At 39.6% G+C, this 15,955-nt stretch overlaps 1 protein-coding gene and 1 long non-coding RNA gene across 12 annotated transcripts in view; one reads left to right on the forward strand and one right to left on the reverse strand.

Moving 5' to 3' along the window:
- Window positions 1-11,294, forward strand: part of PREX1 (phosphatidylinositol-3,4,5-trisphosphate dependent Rac exchange factor 1) — a 122,775-nt gene extending 111,481 nt beyond the window's left edge. For all 9 annotated transcript variants that reach the window (XM_068208120.1, XM_068208118.1, XM_068208119.1 and 6 more), the window contains 11 exons: window positions 872-1,000; window positions 1,679-1,720; window positions 3,286-3,503; window positions 4,546-4,645; window positions 5,284-5,427; window positions 6,064-6,178; window positions 6,612-6,678; window positions 7,426-7,613; window positions 8,266-8,368; window positions 8,896-8,963; window positions 11,120-11,294. In XM_068208120.1, the coding sequence (XP_068064221.1) occupies window positions 872-1,000; window positions 1,679-1,720; window positions 3,286-3,503; window positions 4,546-4,645; window positions 5,284-5,427; window positions 6,064-6,178; window positions 6,612-6,678; window positions 7,426-7,613; window positions 8,266-8,368; window positions 8,896-8,963; window positions 11,120-11,162 (1,217 nt within the window). In that variant the 3' untranslated portion in view covers window positions 11,163-11,294. The remainder of the gene's footprint in view (window positions 1-871; window positions 1,001-1,678; window positions 1,721-3,285; window positions 3,504-4,545; window positions 4,646-5,283; window positions 5,428-6,063; window positions 6,179-6,611; window positions 6,679-7,425; window positions 7,614-8,265; window positions 8,369-8,895; window positions 8,964-11,119) is intronic.
- LOC137484350 (uncharacterized) overlaps window positions 123-15,955 on the reverse strand; it is a 40,181-nt gene continuing 24,348 nt past the window's right edge. For 2 of the 3 annotated variants that reach the window (XR_011004840.1, XR_011004841.1), the window contains exons 2-3: window positions 3,598-3,734; window positions 123-1,899 (exon numbers count right to left, since the gene is read on the reverse strand). This is a non-coding gene — a long non-coding RNA (uncharacterized lncRNA). The remainder of the gene's footprint in view (window positions 1,900-3,597; window positions 3,735-15,955) is intronic. The other variant, XR_011004842.1, reaches the window with a different exon arrangement.

Genomic DNA, 15,955 nt, shown 5'->3' on the forward strand with positions numbered 1-15,955 from the left:
CTGTGAAGTTCTGTTATATGTACTCATCTCTATGAACACTTTCACATTTGTGTAGACTCAAGGAACATCTGTTAGCATTTCTATGCACTGTTGGAATGAAGTGAAGAAATAACAGACATTTATTTTGCTTAAACAGAATCTCATTTAATAAAAGTAGATTAATTACCCTGAGAGAGTCTTTTAGTTAACTGATCACACTGAGGAACAGACAAGCTCTACCTACACCCAGCTGGAATCCTGGACCACAGCGTCTGTTTAATAGCTACCTTAGACACCTTTTTGTGATGGATGGACATTGGAATGCTCTTCTAGTCCTGCCCAGGATCAGTTATTTGGCATAATTTTTTTTGTTTTTCTGTCTGCTGATGCACTTCATCACCAACAATGAGGTGTTTGGCTTAACTACATAGCTAAGTCACAGAGAATAAATTTTCTACTCTATAATTAATAGTTAGCTTTCATCAGGTGAAAGAAAGCAGGATATTTCAGAACTTGTTATCGTATTACGGGATGTGACAGTTGCAGCCAAAAAGCTGATCTTATTCTCTGGATCTAGCTGGTACAGCTGCTTGCAGGTCATTAAAGGCAGAGGAAGCAGGGGTTCTTTGTCTCGTGAGTGGGGCAGAGCTCCCTGCACTGTGCATGTCAGCCAGGCCCACAGTCCTGAAAGCAGTGCAGGGTGAGTGCTGATAATGGGGCTATGGGAGCAGTTTTTGCCCTCTCTATTAGTTCTATTTAGGGATCTTTTGAATTCCCAATTACTGCTATTGGTACTGTGTATCTGCTTTCATCTTTATTCACATTATAACTCCTAAGCCGCTCTTAGTTATGTGGCATTTCCTAAATGGCTAACACACTCCTTGTTTCCTAGAATTCAAACAGAAGGAAGAAACCACAGTTAGGTGCCGGAATAATATTCAAGCCAGCATTCAGGAAGATCCATGGAACCTTCCGCTGCGCATCAAGAACCTTGTTGACATCATACAGAAACATGTGGAAGGTCTGTAAATAAGGAAACGTTTGTTACTAGCTTCAGCTTAGTCAAATCTAACAGTTGTTTTCATCATTTTAACTCATTTTGTAATAAGGCTGTACTGGGCTCTAGAGAGGACCAGGCAGAGCAGGTTATGGTTTGCAGAGTCCTGATGCTTTATGGTAAAATGGCACCTGTGCAGCAATTCCAAAGAACTTTTTTCTCCTTACTTTATTTCATCAGCCCATTCAGATTGATGTCAGACTGATCTATCTTCCTGTGCTTTTTAAACCCTTTTAGAAAATGAAGAGAGAGGTGTTTGGTATATTCCAAACTGTGAAGTGAATGCTAATCAGATATTACAACATCCTAAACCACTGCAGTCTGGTTGAACTGAAACAGATGAAACTGATCAGTGTGAAGCACTGGATAGAAATCACCTCCTTAGGGATTCATCTGCAAATGCAATTTGTTTCCAGTAATTCATGGTAGTTAACAGCTTGTGTAACCAGTAACAATCTTTGCTTTACACTTTATTTTTTTCAGTTATGAACGTGTCTGTGCAGGTGAGGGCTATCAGAGTAAATAGACATGGCCATGCAGGTGCCAGCGATTTGGGGGGAATGAGGAAACTGTTAACCAGCTGCAATCACATCTACCTTGGTATTATGTTAACTACAGCATTTCTTTTCTTCACTGTTTTAGATGGGAAGAATCAGCTGCTTTTGGCCTTGTTAAAATGCACAGGTAATGGGTTTTCATTTTTTACAAAACAACATACCCAAGAAGTCCCTAAGACCTTGTTCTTTTACAAAAAAACTTACCCAAGAAGTCCCTAAGACAGGGTTTTTCTGTCTTCATTTTTTCCTTTGTACAACCCTCCTTCTCAGATGGAAGAGAGCCCTCCTTCCCTTTACTCCTTCCTGCTGTGGTGAGAACATGCAGCAAAATTGAGATCTATTGCACAACTTTTTAGAGCCCATGGGCCCATGGACTCTGTCATCATTCTAAACAGAGCAGGCATACTGAAATTACAATTAAGTTGTATCATAAAGACCTTACATGTGCAAGGAGAACGCAAATACGCTGGGGGCATCAGGAACCTGTTACCACACAGCAAACATTGTGCTTGCAGAGCAAGGGACTCGTCTTTACGAGGAGCCTGGGCACAGTCTTTTTTTAATTGTAGCACTTACTTCGAGTCCTTTTGTTTGAAAATAACATATTACATGGCAACTTGATTCTCAAACCCTCATAGAATGAAGATCAGAGATTTGTATGGCTCTAACTTATCTCTCAGCTCCTGCCAGGGCTGGTCTGTGAGTCTGTCCAAACCAAGCTGTGTGCCAGTCTACTGACCATAAAGGCTGGGTTTTGATAGTAGATAAAATGTCTCCCAAAGTGTCTCTCTATGGATGCCCCATCTCCTGCAGCATTTCTATGAACATCCGCTGGAAAGAAGGATAGTTGCCCTTAAGCTGAGAATATGGCCCAGCGCCTGGAGTGTGTTAGTCAGTCTATTGTGTTCAGTGCTTATAAAAATCATCCAGACCTTCGAAGCCTCTGCGTGATGTCTTCAGCTTTTTTCACTGGGGAACAATGCCTTGCCAATGAGAGGCTGCTGCAGCACTGCAGAGCCTGCTGGAGGGGCTGGGGGTGCCTGGGAAGTAACTCTTTACTTATTCATATGCCTCTCTGGCCTGCAATCCCCTGAAGCATGACAAGATTGATTTGACCAGCATGTGGCTGCCTGGCAGGCACACTGGAAGCAAAATTAACATAGGGGAAATTCTCTCAAGAAACAAACCAATTGGTACTGTATGGATGGGCCCAGTTAATGCATTAGGCATATGGGAAGCCCACAAAATACAGATGGATGGGTGAAGATTAATAGCCCAGGAGAGAAGTAATGGCGGAGACCTTCTTTCAATAATTCTCTTGCACTTGTAAACCTAAAAACAAATGAATCAATCCAGATATGGCTGTAACTAAGGAGTTAGTTACTTTCCAGTAGTTAGTTCCTTTCCTGTCAGAAGGATGGGAGTTCCTTTCCTGCAGATGGCAGAGGGAGTAATGAACAGTCAATTGGACTAGAAAATTTCGAAACATGCGCATGTGCCAGCTGTGCTGTCTTTATCTATCCACCCAGATCACACAGCAAGGAGAGGTTTTCTGTGCAGTCAGTGCAAAGCTACAGCAGAAGCCAAACATCATGTGCACACACACACACAAACACAAACTACTTTGTTGGCAGTGAGAAGGAAGATGAGTGTATTCATGACTTCTTCATGCTTCTCTCCCTTCTCTGACAGATACTGAGCTACAGCTGAGACGTGATTCCATCTTCTGTCAGTCTCTTGTGGCTGCTGTTTGCACCTTTTCAGAGCAGTTGCTGGCTGCTCTCAACTATCGGTACAACAACAATGGGGAATATGAAGAGAGCAGCAGAGATGCCAGCAGAAAATGGCTGGAACAGATAGCAGCCACTGGAGTTTTACTGAACTACCAGTCTCTTCTCTCCCCCATCGTGGTAAGAATAAGAATTGTGGTATCCTTGGGTCTGCTTACATTTGCCTGTGTGATTCTGTGCCACTCAGCACAGCCAGAGCTGTGGAACCTCTTACGTGCATTCCAGAAGTGTATTCAGACTCTCACTCCTGCAAACTCCGGAGATTTCTACAGCTGACAACCAAGTGCCATATTCCTTATCCAGTCATACTCACCTCTTCACAAATGCTGGACCCATTGTCACACTAGAAAACTATAGAAAACAGTCAGCTTTTATATTTGGAGTAATGCTGCTGCATTTAGAGGTCTTAGTGCCCAGTTGTTGGTGGGATGAGTGTCCTCTGCCACCCCCTGGTGAGGACATGCATCTCCCAAACAGGTGAGGAAGTTCTGAGTATTGAAGGAGCTCAGACAAACAGAGTTCAGTCTTTGTGGTGAGAGGTCTATGGTGCTGGGGCTTGAGGCACTATGTCTAAGGAGAGGAGCTGTGCTTGCATAGTTAATTTGCACCTAATGAACAGATGAGCCACAGCTACAGGAGATCAGCTGCTGAAACTCTAAAAATACTAAGAAAAGAGAGGCATAAAATAGACAAGTAGCTCTGATATTATAGAGAAGGGAGTTTTTTTCCTCCGCTTTGTAGACATTGTAGATTGAGTGTGGAGATTTTTTTATAAAATACAGTCCAAACTATCTATGCGTGTAGCTGCTATTTGTTTGCATTGCATAGAAGGTATCAGTATTTATTTTGCAGTAACTGATCAGCTGTTCTTCACATTTGTAGATATAAAGTTTGGAGAAAGAGGTCCCTTCAAACTTACTCTGTTTTTAACCCTCTCTACTCCATGAATCACATCAAATGACATCTAAGCAAAGGGTGGTTAAAGTTGTATCACAAAGTTAAAAAGCTTTTAGTGATTTCCTGGCTGGGATGGAGCTAATGGAAGGCTCTGTACTCTGCTTTAGGTGTCCTGAACCAAAACATGCCCATAACAACGGTACCTTCCCGTCACTCATCTTCTGGCAGATAATAACCTATTTGTATCTGTTGCCTTGCCCTACAGAAGGAGGAGCGCACCATGCTGGAAGACATCCAGGTTACTCTGGCTGAACTAGACAAAGTAGCCTTTTTTTTCAAGCAGCTGGATGGATGTCTTGTAGCAAGTGAGTATTCTCTGTTTCTTTGAGGCACTTTTTTTTTTTTTTTTTATGTTCTATGGATTAATTTCCTCTATGATAGTAAATCTAAGAGACCATGTCACGCCTGGAGAGCACTGGGCAGCTTCTCTGAAGCACTGCTGTATTCCCTCAGCTTCCCCTGCAAGCACACAGCCCCTAAAGCAGGACTGACTCAATGGAATGGTGGTGTATGTTCTGTGCTGTGTAGTTGTGGCCTGTGCCAGTGTGCCTCATCTGTGTGATTCTGTGCAGGGGGAGGAGATATGACCGAGGATTAGCACCTCGCTCCCTGTGGTGAATTCCCAGCTTTTCAGTGTCCAGTGTCTTACCATGCCAGATCTCTCTTTTCATGCCTACTGGATATGAAATGCCATGAAACAACATGGGATTCTAATTATTAACTATATTTACTGTATTTGGATCAAACATCATGCTAGATTACACTAACTATGATCTTTTAAATATAAAATTTCAGAGCCTGCATTCTTTCCATAAAGGCTCTCCCATATTCACCTTACGGCGATGTGATATGTCATTAGGTAATCTAACAAACTCAGATAGCAGTGGTTTCAAAATTCTCCTGCTGTGGTAAAGCAGCAAGTGTTTTATTTTTATTTCTCCAGATACTCATGTCGTCTACCACATCGAAGGAAGTCGTCAAGCCTTGAAGGTTATCTTTTATCTTGACAGCTACTACTTCTCCAAGCTGCCTGCTCGGTTTCAGAATGGGGGAACCTTGAAACTGCACACAGTGCTCTTTACAAAAGGTGTCTGTAAAAAGCTTTCTTGGGGGGAAAAAAAGCGAACTACTGATTTTGAAAGATTAAAAACCAAAAAATGACCATGAAGCTCTTAAAAAAGTAGCTGAGACCTACAAACTTACTTAGGAAGCAGATATTTCTATTTTAGGAAGCCCTGGGGGACTGCTAGAATTTAGAATTAGACAGTCATGAGAACATGTGCTTGTTTGGGGCTTTTTTATGCCTCAGCCATCGAGACATTATACTGGACTACATGGATAGTTTGATCTGGGGTAGGATCAAGAGATGTGCCCAGGCTACAGAGAAGTATTTTGAAAAACTAACACCGTGACAGAATCATCTGGGCTAGAAATCAACTTGATAAGCAAATATTCACCCAAAATACAACACAGGAAATTTTTTCAAGGGACCACTGAAGGGGAGTAATTGCTGTCAGAGAGAACTGCTTTCTGCGAAGCTCACCTCTGTGATACTACCATTGTACTCCCATACTGGGAAAAACATTAAATTTATAGAGTAACAGAATCAGCCTTGACGTGGTCCAACAGTATTCTGCTGAGCAATGAGATGATACAGAGATAAATAAATGAATTTTAAAAAAACACTAATAACATAGCTTTAGTAAAGTGTTTTCTTCTTCAGCTCTGGAGAGCACAGAGGGGCAATCACAACCAGCTGGTTCATCTCTAGAAGAACTCCCACAGCAAATTAATGGTGTTTCACTTGAAAAAGTGCAGCAATACTACCGTAAACTCAGGTATTTTGTACTTCTGCTTTACCTTAAAAGACATTGAAAATTTCAGAGCACTCCTTGTTAAGGGCCTTAAAATTTAATGAAAGAGATATTTCATTCCTGATGAGGTTTTTTTACAAATAGGATTTTTGGAGATCCTCATTATGTGGGAAACTTGATAATTTTTTCCCAGCAGTTTAGCCCATTCAGAAGGAATGCAGATTTGACCTCAGAATTTCGTGCAGAGCTAGAATTATATTTTTCTTAATGGGGATTTGGAATATGTTAGTACAGACTCTGTAAATTACTGCAATCTCAGTGGTTCAGTAAGGAAGCGGATCTTCAAGTGCACTATTTTTAGCCTAGTCTTCTCAGCTGTTTTATACAAGATAGTGTACATATATGTGCTTGAAGTGGACAAACCCAACTAATGTAGTACCTGCTGGCCTTTTTGCAGGACATTTTACCTAGAGAGATCAAACTTGCCCACTGATTCCAATACTACTGCAGTGAAGATTGACCAGGTATTGTTTCTGTGCTTATTTCTGCAATAAATTCTCTCATGGAAGTATTATTTCAACATCTCTAAAATTCCAGTTGTGGGATACCTTCATGGCAGATCTATACAAACACAGACAGCATTTAAAATATTCCCAACCTTAAAGGGGGGATCTGAATTTCTCTGAAGCTTGGCTACAGTTCTTTTGTTGAGAAGAAAATGTTCAAAACCTGGGTAGACACAAACCCCCTTCAGTGCAGCACGAAGGAGACTTTGTGTGACCCTGCCCACTCCTGCCAAACACGGTGTCTGATTCCAGCCAGAATGGGCTCATTTTCCTCTCCCACAGGTTCATGAAAACGAATAAATGTTCATTTTGCAATTTGTTACGCTTTGTTCACTTTGTGCACTTTGTTGCAGAGAAAACAAGAAAAGAGATGCTGCCCAGCATCTCAAGTGTCGGCAGTCTGTCTAACTGGGCAGGTGATGTGGATATGTGCATGTAAAGCATTAAAATGCTACTGCAGGGAACATCTTTGCAATTGTAATACACATTGTAAATAATCTGTGTGATTTGTGATAAAAAATTGTCCCAAGTATAAGTAATTTTATTTTGCCACTTCCAAAGTTCATATATATTGTATATAGTTGTCACTTAATGGCAGTTACACTCGTGTAGAATATTATGCTTAAACAATAGTGTAAAGACTTGTAAACGTCTTTATAGCTTGGTGTTAATGCACTACAGGTTGTTTTTTATTGCTTTGTTTAGCTTATTCGCCCTATCAATGCAATGGATGAGCTTTGCAGGCTGCTGAAATCTTTCATTAGTACAAAGCCAATACAGTCAGGATGTTCCAGCAGTGCCTCATCAGGGGCTGGCCTGCTGCCCATATCCTCTGAGCTCTGTTACCGGCTGGGAGCCTGTCAGATCACCATGTGCGCCACTGGGATGCAGAGGTGAGTGAGGGTTAAACCTGTGTGCTACTTCTGTGATGGCAGCTTCTGTTCTTTCCAGAGATCTGATCCTATTCAAAGCAAAATAAGGGAAATTTTAAGGGAATGTAATAAGGACATAAATTTTCTGCCATCTTTACTTTAGGGTAGGTTGTAACTTTTAATACTTTTGTTAACAAGTAGTATCGACAAAAAAGATTTTGTGTTTCAGTGCCTCATCCAATGCAACTGACCAAGTGATCTCGTTGCATAGAACTTGTAGTCAGCATTGTCTTCAGTTGCACACTGAAAATGTAGGAAGTTGCTCAAAAATAGCTTTAGAATCTTAGTATGTGCACACATTGATTTTGAAACACACCACTATTCTGCCAGTGTCTCAAAAGTAAAGATTAATTTGTGAATCCCTTTGAAATGAATCAATGTAGAAGAGCAGTGACACACAGCAGCCTTGTAGTAATGATGCTGGAGACTCAAATAATTTTAGTATCCAGGTGCAGCAAGACTGAAGTAATTTAATAGTTTTGTATGTAAGAAAATCTGGAGAAGTAAATAGCTAACAGAAGCAATATACTTAACAGGTAAGTGTTCTGCACATGCCTATTTATTCTTTCTAAGCTACGATCTGTGGTTTCCTAACTCTTGTTCCCTCGTTCAGGAGTACACTAAGTGTGTCTCTGGAGCAAGCAGCCATACTGGCCCGTAGCCATGGACTCCTGCCCAAGTGTATCATGCAAGCTACAGACATCATGCGAAAGCAGGTGAGTGTTTGCACGTGGCTGTTGCATGCCACCATTGTCCATCGTGGTGCAAACACCAGTTTATTGTGCTGTGGCATGTTACTTTGTGCACTGCAAACCTACAAGTCCCAGCTCCTACAAATGGCTTAGTAGCTACACCTGTGTGTGAGAGAAACAAGTTAACTTTTGTATGTACAGCCCCTACAGCAATTAAGACCTATGCCTCAGTGTATGTTGTGTGTGCCTTGATGGTTAGAAAAGAGAGAATGTGCAGAATGTTTAAGACAATTTCTGTACAGAAAAAAACCAAGTCTCAATCATAGCAGAAATTACCTAGTGCTAGACAGCAATGCTTGTAAAGTAGTTTGGGACTAATTTATCTTTTAAGTAAGCATAGATGATAATTGTATCCATCCAATGGATTCCAAATATTTTAGAAGTAGTTAATGGATTCTCAAATAGGAACCACACTCCCATTATAATATTTTTTCCTAAGGGTCATTTGCTTTTTCAATACTGTCGGTACCATAAATTCTCTGTTTCCACAGGGACCAAGGGTTGAAATCTCTGCCAAGAATCTGAAGGTGATGGACCAAATGCCACAGCATGCACCTCGGTAGGTTATTACATATTATACATTCTCTCTGAGTGCTGATTGTGTTTCTGTAACAATTTTGGAGTTCCTGCTATAACCAAAGATGATCTTAGTAGCAATACTGGAAAAAAAGAAAAAAAAAATCTTTTTTTTTTCTCCCTGTACTAAACCAAGTACACACTATAGATTAATCACCTTTGCTGATTTGCAGATCATCAGATTTAAGGGTTTCTGCATTTTCTGAATCAAACATAACTGATCTTTTTTGGACTATGAGTTGGCAAAGCTAGTGATGGGCAGTCATCTCTGGAATGTTTAGAAAGAAAAATTCCTGAACAGCAAATTTGACTGCAGATATGCAAAGATAATACAGTAGTGTGCTTACAAGAATCTGATGGTTTAGTTCTGGCAGAGCTGGTTTAAGAGTAAGCACTTCCAGAGTAACCACACAGCAATTCAGCCCCAAGGAACCTCAGTTGCCCATGGTTATAAATGGGTTTGTCTAGAAGGCAGCTTTGAAAAGTACTGTACATTTGTGAATCCTGCTGCACCTAACAGGAGATAGAGGTGTTCATCTCTCTCTACAAGAGAATAATACAGTTACTTTTAAGTAAAGTATCTATGGTCAGTTTCTTCCAATTTCACCTCTCAGAGAGAAAAGAATGTTCTTTAATAAACTGTAACACAGCATTTTCTCACAATGGCAGTAACAATTTGTCATGGTTTAGATGATGATATATACAGAATCTATCTGTACAAATACCAGAGAAACTTCTGATTCTGCTGTTGTTAATGGCATTGCTTACATGAAGGCAAAACAGTTCTGGCCTACAAGAATCAGCATCAGAGAAGGTCCAGCAAAGTCTGTGTCATATCTTCAGACAGAACAAATGTGTTTGCTAGGCCTGGGTCCTCCAAAGAGCACATTGGTTCAGTGTTAAGAAAACATCCTTAAACACTGATATCTTATTCACCCATTAAGACTTCTGAGTTAGCCTAAATTACTCTTTTTACTTTTTCATTTTTCTCTCTCCTGTCCACTCAAAATGTTTATAGAAAATGATTTTAAACTTTAGAGACACTGGTGATGCTCCCTCTAACAGTCTTGGTTCATTTTCTCAGAGAGAAAAGAGTAAAATTTTGCATTTAGAACCTTCTCCTTCTGTTGGATTTTATTTCAAAAACAAATGAAACAATAGTGTTGGTTTCTGTACCATGGCCTGGGTGCCATCCATCAGTGTTTTGGCAGTGTAGTTATTTTGCCATATTAATGGCCACACATTACTTTGGCTCCATTGATATGGCCATAACCACATCTGCTTCAAAAAGAAGCAGTTTTAAAAAAATCACAAGATCAGGAATTTTTTTCTTTTGAGTACACTCTAAATCACAGTGATAAATTCCAGATCTATTTACTTGGATTATTTCAGGGCAATAAAGCACAGATATGTGTGTTCCTACTGGGTTCCATCATAATGCAAAACAAAACTGAGCAAAGTTAAAAGGAGATCTGGTGAATTAACTCCCAGGATTATATTTCTTAGCACAAATCTGTAATAGCTGTCTTGAAAGAGAAGTTATAAAAGACTTGAATTTATTCTGATGTAAAGAAGAAAAAGCCAAGAAAAAGCTCACAAAATCATACATGAATGACAAGTCATCATGTGCTTAGTGGTTAAACATGTGTTTAACCACTATTCTCAATTTGTAAATCTTGTGAATCAAAAAATTTCTCTGAGAAGATGATTATTAATTTTAAGATTTGTTCAAGCATGTCAACAAGCAGGATATGTTCTTTTGTGTGTTTGGTATCTCAGCCTGTATGACAGGGAGAGCTTTTTTGTTCAGGTAAAATGCTGAACTGGGTTTAAAATCAAAATAAATAGAAAAAGAGAGAAGGGACTGTTGAAGAACCAAACTGAGCCAAAATTAAGAGGAAGTGATGGAGAGTCTCAAATGATATTGTAAACAGTGATTGTAAATACTTTAATTAATGAATGGCTAGTGGCACTTCTAAACTTGCAATTACTAAGATTAAAAATAAGAGTATTCTTGATATGTCATTACCTCTAAAGCTTGCAGAATAACAAAGAAGCTGCTGGCCCTCGTACGTGAATCCAGTAACTTTGTCATTGTCCCTATGATTTTTAATTCCCTACTCTTACTCTGCACTAAAGACTCTATAGGTTGTGCCAGCCGCCTACAGAGGGGGATTTATAGGAGTAAGAGGCACCTCTTGGCAGCCCCAGGAGAGCACTCAGCTCTGAGGAGCCCTGGCCGAGGACCCTGCGAACTGACCCCGATGGTGCTGCTGTGCTCTGGAGGAGAGGGACCTGCTGGCCCAGGCATCAGGAATCTGCCTCTGAACTCCTGGAGCCCATGCAGGATCCATGTATTTCTTTGACTTCAAATTCTTGAAACAAACACCACAGGCAAGAATGGATGCTGCTGCCATTCAGATGTCTGGAAAATGACGGTTATGCTTCAAGAAAGCACAGTTCTCCTGGTGACTTGTTTGTGCAACCACCAGAAAGTTGTGGACTTCAAGATACGGCTTGGTTCAGAAAATCCTGCTGGACACGCCTCGCTCTCCCTGTACTGCCCCTGGCACCTATTTAACTGCCAGCAGGTTTTGGTCAACGTCCTTTAGTGGTAGTTTCATGAATCCCACTTTTTCATGAACTGACCTGCACTTTTGAGCAAAGAATAGCACAATCTATGGTTTATTCAAATAGGAACATGAAGAATTTCTTCTGGATTAATTTTCCACTTCAGCCCAGTGAGAGAATCTCTCTATGCTGCAGAGTATACATTCCGTAATACTTGTTATCATGACTTCATTTTACTTACTGTATCTTTCAGGTTTTTGATTAACTCTTTTTATTAATGCCCTGTGATTGTGTACTCCGGAATACAGTGCTAATGAAGAGGAGTGTAGGATTTTTACGAAAACTTTACAAAGAAAAAATACAGTCTCATAATCTGATTATTTCAACAGATGTAGTTTTTAAAACAGGTCAGAAGAACTATACTTATTTATGTGGAGTGGAATAGTATGTGGTTTTGATCATGTTATTATATGTACAAGATGAAAATAAAAATTATATTGTTTAAAATGGGACCAATATACTGGCAGTTACACAGCTACTCCCAGTTTACTGAAAAATCTACATTATTTAAAACCTTCAATATTTAAGTAGTCTTTAATACAGTTATTAAGATGTATTAGAGATGCTTTTAAGTTAAAAGAAAAAAGGAGTCATGTATATAATGTTCTTTATTTTTTCTTGTTTGAAAAATTGTTCTCCATTCTGTCAGTATTACCCTAAGCACTGTAGTTTTTTCCAAGTTACTGGCTGAAACTAATCAAAGCATGTCAGCAGTCTCAGGACAGAAATAATGTTCTTTTGGAGTGAGTGCCTTAACATGACCAACCCTTCCTACCATGGCAGGTGTACAAAAAACTCCCCATTGCTGTTCCTCCACAGCCTCCTTTAAACCAGCTCCCAGTCAGGAAACCCAGGAGTGCTTTGCAGTAATGTATATTTTAGAAAATAAAGGTTTGGGGGTTTTATTTGTGTTGTTGCTTGTTTTTTAGTGGGTTTAATTTTATTTTATTAACATCCGAAGCAACTCAAACACTAATGGATGTTTTCATTTGGACATGAAGGCCTCTCTAATTTTTCTAATCTTCTCTTGAACATGAAACTTTATGGGAAGTTGGGGGATGCAGTTTGTTCTGAATCTTGTTTTTTAATTTTTTTAATATTTGCTTCTCTCACAGACTGAAATAATTTTCAGGAAGGAACTTATTTTTCATTTTATCTCTTTTTTTTTTTTAATTTCTTACTTTTAACTGTTTCCTCTGATCTGCAGCAACGTGTTGCAGGGAACTAGGACAGCCTATGGACTGCCAGCTTTGGGATATAGATTTGGTACTGGGTGTCCATACTGGACTGCAATCAGTTGAGCAGATCTCTATTTCAATGCACTTTTTGTTAATTTTGGAAAAGTTACTCTTACCATTTGCTATTTGAAGAAAAAATGGATGTTTCTTCACTGAATCCAGAATTTCAAATGTACTTAGTACAATAAGAACTGTAGGAACACCCCAAAGTAAAAAAGAACCCGTTGGGCGAGCCCTGCTTGTGTCCCCATCAGTTGTGCTCTGCAGAATGGCCTGGGCAGGATCCTGGCCCATGCCTGCAGCCTCTGGCAACATGAGAGATGCAGAGAAGGGTGTCCAAGGGCATTTACACCGTGCACTGTTTTACACTGAAATGTATGTGTTATTCTCACCTAAAACTTGAGAGACGTTTTTATTATTAAAAGTTGGTTTATATTATAAGGAAAGAAGGTTGATCTCATTTTCTGTTACACCCCTTAGTTCCTTTTCCCTGCATTCTGTTGAGCAGTTTTAAGTTCTGATGTGCTTGTATGTCACGGGGAGCAGTCAGAAGTTTAAGTAGTAAGGGGAAAGCTGGGTTTGATTTCAGCTCAAAGTGGCAGTGTAGAGCTGAACTCTTCCTGTTTGTGCAGTCCCCTAAAGCTGTGGGGGAGACCGCAGACTCCTGTTAAGGTAGAAAAGAAAAACTGTTTTGATGATGTAAAATTTTGGGGTTTGAATCAGTGCTGGGAGCTATCAGGTTCAAGTGGCTAAGGAAGAGGGCAATGCACAGACCAACTTGCAAGCAAAGAGAGATTAGGTCTGCAGAATTTCCAGGGCTAAAAGTGAAGAATCAGGCCTGGCACAACAGAACAAGTGCAGATTTTGTAGACTGGGATCATCTCATACAGTGGAAGTGTGGAAAAGGTGGAAAAGAGTCAAGATGGAGAACATGGGAACTATAGAAGCTTTATGATGAGCTGGCTGTGGTTGGGTGGCAGCTGTGAGTGGAATTCCTTGTGTATGTGTCTTATAACTGAGTTTGAAGCACATATATTGGCAGGCTGGGGTGACTCTGATTTGGGAGACACTAATCTTGCAAAGGATCTTGGTACACATACAAAAAATCCCTGAAGGACTTTGAATGGGATGAAATTAGTGGGATTAGATTTTTCTGCACAAATATTAGTTTATGCTGTTGAAGATTGAACAAAATATTTTGCTATATTTCTTATTAATTGATAATAAAAAGACATGTCATAGAGTTTGTCACAAGATGACACAGAGGCAATTTGATAGAATCATGAAAGCTCAAGCCTGGACTAGGAAACAAATGGTCAGTTATGATGGAGAATTGTTCAGGCCTCTCTGCTTTGTTCAAATAATTAAGTGAAAATGCAGTAGCTAGGTGTTGAGGAAAACAGATGCCTTTATAAGAAAATAATAATGAGAAAGGTAAAAACAGTTCAATCTGACCATAAATACTAAATACAGGGCTAAATATTGGCTGAAAGTTTTCCTTCCGTCAGGCTTTGACAAAAAAAGAAGTAACTTGTCTGAAGCAAGTTGTAAAGGCTGAAGCAGTGCCTGGTGCAGCAGGAGAGCATGCAAGCTCTCTCCAGTTCTAAGATAGGTTCTTTGAGGAGCTGAAGGGTGCGAAAGGTGAAATTGCTAAGGCTGACTGTATGTAGTCAATATGCAGTACACTCCCTTAGGTGGAGTCCTGGTCACCCTCGAGATTACAAAGCATATGATTTGAGTGAGCAAAATGGAGCGATGGAATTAGCTGCAGAAAAAGGTGATAAAACCCATGAGTGACATTTGTCACTTACCGCACGTGATTATTGTAATAATCTCATCGGGGCTTAAGATCTACTATCAGAAAAATTACTGATATATTAATGCAGTTTTTCTTAACATATAGAACCAGTTAGCCATTGGGTTTAATTTTTACAACTTACATATCAAAAAGGTAGTTCTTTACCAAAGGAATTTACATCCAAAAATCTGTCCCGTTTTTGGAGGGTGTTGTTACTCTCCCAGTTCCTAACAAGGGAGGTTCGTAGGTACAGACGGTCTAGACAGAAAACCTCCAAAAAAAACCAGCCCTACTCTTGTAAGGCTCTGGGTCCTGGGTCAAATCCTGAACAGATTGCTCAGACTCTCTATCCATTTCAAAATGGATTAGAAAAAATGCAATAAACCTCCTGATTCTTATCTTTCTAAACTGATCTGAAGTGTTCTCTGTCCTGTTCCAGCATGTCTCAATAAAGCTGTTTCTTTGCTTTGGACACACTTTCTTCAGCTCTCTCACCCACTGGCAGCAGTGAAAGCAGAGAGCAGTGCCCTGGCTGCTGTGAAGAGCAGAGTTACCACATTTTTTCCAGTCATCCTGGAGAAGCCAAACTGCTGCTAAACAGAGCTGCTTTCACTGAGCTGCCAATGCTCCAATGCTTGGAGCTCTTAAAAAACCCCTTCTGGTTGTCATGATTCACTGTTAGAAAAATATTTCTCCTTGCCAAAATAATGACTCATTTTGTTAAATGTCAATTAATGACTTGCAGAGTCTGCAAAAAAATAGGTCTGTTTTTAAATGAATTAAGATTTAAATTAGTAATTAATGTTTGAATCAGTGATTATTTTCTTGAGCCTGCTTAAAACTAAATTTAGTTATAAGCACATTGAAGGCAATGCAGAAAGAAGCATTACTATTACTATATCAGCTTTAAATTGCTTACATAATTACTTACATGAGTGACAGTCTCATCTTGAGATAATTAAAAATAATTAGCATGGCTTTATCACAGTTTTAATGTGCAAAAACCAAATTCGCATTATTAGAGGGGCTTGAATACTGGGGTTTTTGATGGAATTTATCTGCAAATTATCGCATGAAAGTTAATGTGGCCATCTGTTTTATTTTTCAGGGAGTTTATTATAGTTTTTGGAAATAATAAGCAATTTTATAGCTGGTACAATATATGTTGTGTCTTGCTGCAAGAAATGACAAACCTTGAACCTTATTTCTTCTGCCTGCTTGGGTGTAGTTGCAATAAATTCAGTGGAATCAGTGTTACAGAGTTGATTGCAAACCAGCAGCAACCAACAGGTTTGAGCATATAATGCA

This window comes from Anomalospiza imberbis, chromosome 17 (assembly GCF_031753505.1).
Source record: "Anomalospiza imberbis isolate Cuckoo-Finch-1a 21T00152 chromosome 17, ASM3175350v1, whole genome shotgun sequence".
Taxonomy (NCBI): Eukaryota; Metazoa; Chordata; class Aves; order Passeriformes; family Viduidae; genus Anomalospiza; species Anomalospiza imberbis.